The sequence below is a fragment of the Parathielavia appendiculata genome (genome assembly GCF_033297405.1).
Source record: "Parathielavia appendiculata strain CBS 731.68 unplaced genomic scaffold N657scaffold_55, whole genome shotgun sequence".
In the NCBI taxonomy this organism is placed as follows: domain Eukaryota; kingdom Fungi; phylum Ascomycota; class Sordariomycetes; order Sordariales; family Chaetomiaceae; genus Parathielavia; species Parathielavia appendiculata.
In genome coordinates, this window is record NW_026944274.1 from 19,238 (window position 1) to 25,451 (window position 6,214).

General features: G+C 55.9%; 1 protein-coding gene and 1 pseudogene across 2 annotated transcripts; one reads left to right on the forward strand and one right to left on the reverse strand.

Moving 5' to 3' along the window:
• Positions 1-2,137: 2,137 nt before the first annotated feature.
• Positions 2,138-5,154, forward strand: N657DRAFT_659695 (HET-domain-containing protein; the record flags this gene model as incomplete). The annotated part of the gene is made up of 5 exons (XM_062795010.1): positions 2,138-2,602; positions 2,642-3,590; positions 3,761-3,885; positions 4,006-4,244; positions 5,079-5,154. 5 exons carry the CDS (start codon positions 2,138-2,140, stop codon positions 5,152-5,154), a joined length of 1,854 nt encoding a protein of 617 aa, XP_062641988.1.
• Positions 5,128-5,987, reverse strand: N657DRAFT_716131 (annotated as a pseudogene; the record flags this gene model as incomplete). The annotated part of the gene is made up of 1 exon: positions 5,128-5,987. A coding segment is annotated over one exon (526 nt), but the record flags the coding sequence as incomplete, so codon positions are not given.
• Between the last annotated feature and the right edge of the window lie 227 nt (positions 5,988-6,214).

A 6,214-nucleotide genomic window follows, 5' to 3' on the forward strand; every position in this document is an offset into this window, starting at 1 on the left:
TCTTCTTCTATGTCGACGACATTGTCATCGCTTTCCGCGAGTCCCAGCGCCAGGACGCACTCAGAACGATGATTCAACTATGCTCCCGCTATCAACTAACAGGCGGCGAGCCACTCCAGTGGTTCCTTGGTATGGAGATTCTGCGGGACCGCTCGAAACGCTTGCTCTGGCTCTCTCAGAAGTCATACATCGACAAGATCGCTACACTCGCCCAGACAGAGACCGCCTCAGGGTCACCCATGAGTAAGGAAGAATTCCTGCCATTTGAAGGCGAGGCCATTGCTCGCGACATCACTCTCTACCTCCGCAAAATTGGCTCCCTTCTATACGCCGCCGTCATCACGCGCCCCGACATTGCATTTGCAGTCTCAAGACTTGCTCGCTTTACAACCAACCCTGGACCTGCCCATCAGAAGGCCGCCGACCGGGTACTCCTGTACCTCAAACGGACCAGCACCTTCGCCCTCCATTTCGGTGGAGCAGATGACCTGCGCATTGCCAGCAATGCCAGTTTCGCCGACAACTCTCTGGACCGCAAGAGTAGCCAAGGATTCGCCATGAAGCTCTTTGGGGGCCTCATCGCCTGGCGGGCAAACAAGCAAGACACAGTCACCACCTCAACAACCGAGGAAGAGCTACTTGCCCTCTCGCAGGCAGCTAAGGAAGGACTTTTCGTTTCTCGCCTATTGAAGGAGCTCAGGGTCTCGCTGGACTCGCAGCGCCTAGTTGTCGAAGTCGACAATACGCAGACTATCCGGCTAGTCACGGAGGAGATCGCGAAGCTCAAAACCGGTCTCAGGCACGTGGACATCTATAACCACTGGTTGCGCCAGGAGTATGCGAATGGCAGAATCGACATCATGTACACAAAGAGCGCAGAGATGATGGCAGATGGCCTAACGAAGGCACTTGCTCAGGAGCAGTTTGTCAGATTCAGGGAGCAGATAGGCCTGGTCGACGTGAGCGAGAGGCTCGCAGAGCGCAGGGAAAGGGAAGAGAAAGAGGACCTGGAAGCAGAGGGATAGAAGCAGTGGAGGGCATTCGAAGTGGTTATTCCAGCCTCCCCAGCGCAGACATCGCGCTGGCTCGGCTGAGGGGGTGTGTTGGATTTGGGTCTCCAGTTGGCGCCACACTTTCTCCAAGTCGAGGCCCGAGACGAAGGAGGTGAGCAGCAGACCATACCGCCCGATGCGGATTACGCCATGTAAGCGTGGCGCTGGAAAGCGCGGCAAGTGTTCCTGTAGGTACGGCAGGGTCCGGTACTCGGTGTACTTTATGCATGGCAGGTTTGCAGGTTTAGAGGAGTTCAAGAAGGGGCTGGCATCAATTTCAGTCGAGTTGGAATGTTAGGAGCACCTGCTTCGACGGAATAGACGCCTGACCTGCGTGACTTGCGTGACTGCGTCCAAAACCAGGTTAGCTTCATTAACGGCGTTGTGCGGCTGAGATTTCGGTTTCGGACCTTTCACGACATGGAACTAACTGGCTGCTTCTCCTCCCGTCTTCACCTTCCGACAATTCCCGCCTCTTGTTCATCCCGGTATCCTCGAGCAAGATGGACTATACAGGGCTCGAGCTTCAGGGCCGTCAGATTCGGCTCATCACATTATGTCCTGTTCCTGCCGGTGCGGATCCGGCCACCGCACCAATCCAATGCACCATGACAGTCCGCAATCATCCGCTCCCGACAGACCCGGAGCATGCGCAAAGCGCTTCTGCCTCTGCGTCGACATACTTCAGCTTCGACCATGCCGTTACCGATCCTCCTCGCGAAACGCTTGTGGGGGGATTTCGACAATCAATGGCTCCTCTCCTAGCTGCTCTTGAGGGCACGGAGCAGGAGCACGTCATCACATTTCCGATCAACAACTTTGCAAAACTGCTTCGCCCGCAGGATAGGGTCAGAGTTATGGGCGACTTTCAAGGCGGAATCGATCGCCGTATTATAGGCTGGGGGTCCCCGGGGTTTACAGTCCACAGCTTTGAAGACGCTGCCGGCGTTACGCTCGCTTTCGGCGACATGGAGCAGCCTCCTTCTCCCCATATCGGCCTGCTCGCGCCAGGTGACCTCAACCCGTTTTTGCGACCGCAGCACCGACACCACGGCGGCTCGTTGATGAGTTCCGTAGAGCGCGCCATGCAGCAGCTTCCGCCCGACGCATATGTCGCCATGTCATACGCCTGGGGTCCACCTGAGCCTACAAGAGAGATCATGGTAAACGGCAGGATCGTTGTGGTGCGCGCGAACCTGGAAGCCGGCCTGCGAGAGTTCCGAAAGTTGGATTATTTCCGCTTAGGCGGCAAGATCTGGGTCGACTCGTTGTGCATCAACCAAGCGGACGACACCGAAAAGGGAAAGCAGATCCCAATGATGGCTTCGATTTACTGCAATGCTGCAAACATAATCGTGTGGCTGGGCCCCGAGGAATCTGGGAGCGATCTCGCCATCTCCTTCCTCGAACACATCAGCGCTAGTTACCGGACCGAGTATCTCGAAGCCCTGGATAAAAGCGATCCTCTGACAGCGACCACCTGGCGCACTGTGGCCCAGGTCATCATGGAGACAAACTACAAGAAATTCAGAGAAGTCTTCTATGACTCAGTTGTTCTTGGTAAACCTGGGCCCTTTGCTGACTTCGAGGATATGGCCGTTGATCTCTATAATTTCTTTGACCGGCCCTACTGGCGACGGTTGTGGATCATCCAGGAGGTTTGCATGGGGCGGGCAGGCATGCCCATCGTCTGCGGCTCCCGAGTTACACAGTGGCGGTATATCCGGGATGGGGCATTGATTTGCACTGCAGTTCTCGATATCTTGAGAGAGTTAACCGTGGAGAGCATCATGCGCCAGTGCCGGGCTGCCATGGTCGGAGAACACTCGCTCCTCCACGTTGCACAGATTGCACAGCTGGAGATTAACGGTCATCGGCTAGAGCTCCCCAAGCTGCCGCCCGACGTGGCCCCAATCTTGGCTCCTACTATGTACGAGCATGGACCCCTACTGGGTCTCCCCATCCGCCGCGCCATCACGCTTGCGGCACAGTCCGCCTGCTGGAAACAGCACGACCGCATATACGGCATGCTCAGCATCCCCGGCCTGCCGGATCTCGACATCCAGGTCGACTACTCCAGGGATGTTGTTGACGTGTTTACGGAGTTCACGGTGGCTTGCGTAAGACATGGGAGCTTGGATTTCTTTGCTATCCTAGATGGCGGGCACATGTCACGTACCGACGAACATGGCAACCCCCAGCCGAGAACCAAGCCGTCATGGGTTCCGGACTATGGGGCGAAGCCGGGGAGAAAGATTGGGGTCATTGATGGGGAGTGGAATGCAGGTGGTTACGTCCCAATCAGTTGGGGTCATCTCGAAGTCGTGGATCAGACACTCGTCTGCACCGGCAAGGTGGTTGACATGGTGGATGGCGTGGGTGCTATGTCCACAGCTGATATCGAGACGGGATCGATGATCCTCGCGGACGAAGATCCGTTTCCCAAGATGATACAACCTAGCGGGACAGGTGCTGCGCCAAAGGACGGGGGAGAGGCCGTGATTTACGACGTTCTCGTGGCCGGATGCGACATCCACGGTGGAGAGGCCCCCGAGTCATTTGATTGCCTCTATTCTGCATTGCCAGGTACGCATGAACGGGGCCCTAGTTCATCTTTCTTTTTATTTCGCCAGTCGCTTGCACAAGCTCATCCAGTCCCACCATCCGAGCCCGAGCCTCGAGAAAGACATCGTGACGGCTAACATAAGCCTACCTAGTCGATGAACCGCCGAAACACTCGACACTTTACCGGAACTGGCATTTTCTAAAGTCCAGCGCGGACTATTTGGTCAATGGCTGCCCTCTATCCTCGTACTTCACTCACCTTGCGAAGGTTTCATCGGGCGCCCCAGCATACGGACAGGAGCAGGAGGGCACACGATCTACGGCCGCCCCGACTTCACAATCCGCAACTTCTGGCTGTAGCCGCGAGTCATTCTCCGATTCGATCAAGACGGCTGCAGCTCGCCAAGCGATGGAGGCAAGGACCAAAATGCGGAGACTCCTTACGACGACCTCAGGGTTGCTTGGCCTTGCTCCTCTCCAGTCACAGCCCGGGGACGCCGTGATTGCCATCGTCGGTCATAGCAAGCCAGTCATCGCGCGTAAGGTAGCAACAGTCGAGGGCCAAGATATTTGGTATTTGATTGGAGAGGCCTACATCCACGGCATGATGCGCGCACAGAAACTCCCGTTGTCAACAAAGCCGTGGCATGCTCGGGAGACATCGGAGACTCTTGAGCAAGTTGGGCTCATCCGCTTCATCTGAGGTAATTTGACAAGCAAACAACGATTAGTCTAATAGTCGCTAATGGTAACCAGAAGGGCATGGGTGGAAGACTCAAATACGAGTTAGAAACTTATCAATAATCGTGGGGGACATGTGACGTCGGAGGAGTAGGTTTCACGGGTTTATCCTATTTTTTCTACCTGCGATACTGTTGCTCTGCGAAGGTAACTCCTAGGTCGCTTATCTAGACAGCCTGAAATTCTAGTCATTCGGCCAACAATGTTATCTTTTCTCTTGATGCGTTCATCCCTCTATGCAGGGACTTACACACCAACACCGGCAGCATGGAATCGCGACATCGTTCATAGTCAAACGCTGCCTGTAAGGCTTGTGTTTGGGCAGTCGATGCCGTAAGACGTCTCGCTCAGCCATTAGCTCGGCGTCAGCATACCGTATAAGAGCTGCCAGGATAGGTCGATTAACAGGGAAAGGTATGAGAATTTCGCAGCTTGGAAGTCGCAGAAGCAAGCTTCTACGGTATATCCAGTGGTACGGTCGAAGTGCTGCTAGCAGCACATGGGTGTTATGGTGAACGTTGAATTGTCGGGCCGACATATCTACCATACAGCAGATGTTGAATTAAAAATCTAGGGCGCTGCGCGGGACGGGGACGGGAACGGTCCTTAGCGATATCTATACAGCTCGGTTAGTCGTGCTGAGTGCCTCGAAGGCTATGCTACCTAGGCTTGGGCATACTCCCTCACCAGAACATGCATAAAAGTAACTATATTGCGGAGTAAGCGGGCCGTATCTCGACCTCTTATGGCCGCCCCGCACAATGTATGTCAGTCTTTGTATTTAGTCTGGTGGTGATCCTGCTCCACCTCGTCGCGTAGGAGGGCGCGTAGAACAACGCCCTCGGGCAGACAGTAGAAAAGCCTGCTTCTTTTGCGCTCACTCTGCCGGAACCGAATCAGGTACTTCTCGGGCGAGCTCCACGGCGCTCTTGCCCGTATGTACGCGGCGGCCTGGCCAATGGCCAGTGGAACAAAGTCGAGCGCGCGTACGAGATCGGCCGCCACATATGTATCTGGAAACGGTCCCAGCTTCTTCTCTAGAACCGTGAGGGCATCGGTCTGCGTCATCGGTCCAACCTCGATGATGTTCTGGTTGCGTCTGGTCAGCCTAAAGCCAGGTACCTATTACGTGTAGTGATGATGATCGGTCCGTTACGACTCTGTGGTAGGTGTGTTGCGAATGGCCGCCCGTTGGGTGCGTTGCCACTAGTTGGGGCATCGCCGTCAGTCGCACGGTAAAATACATCCCGGTCGTCGGCGCTGTCGAGGATCATGATCCATCTGCCGTTTCGCTCGTTGGACAGCCAGCCGTATACAAGCTGTGGGATATCGGCCTTGGGCCGGTTCTGGCCAGGCAGCTTGACGGAGTCGGCAATCGTCCTGAACCCCTCCTCGACGCGCGCCTGCGTGCCGGCATGGACCCAAAACACCCATGTGTTAGGCTGGCCCGCGGCAACCCGGCGGGCGTATTCGATGGCCAGTTGTGACTTGCCCACACCGCCGAGACCCACGAGGGCACCCGACCGGCCGGCTGTTCCGAGCCGGCCGATCTGGTCGAGGATGTCTCCACGGTTGAAAATCGGGATTGCGGGCGAAGGGGATATTCGCAAATGGCGCTGGCGGTGTTTCCGGAGAGCGCCGTACCAGAATAGACGAGGCCGAAGCCTACTTCGCCGATCTTGCAGTCCCACGAACCCTTGGCTTCCTGGCCTCCAATATTGCTTGGTGGCAAGCGGTATATCCTTGAAGAGTGCACTCTCCGGCCGGCCGAAGCCGAATCACCAAGTGGTTTTGGCGGGGGATTTCAATCTACAACACCCCCTGTGGGACAGGTTCGAGCGATACGACAGAAGAGC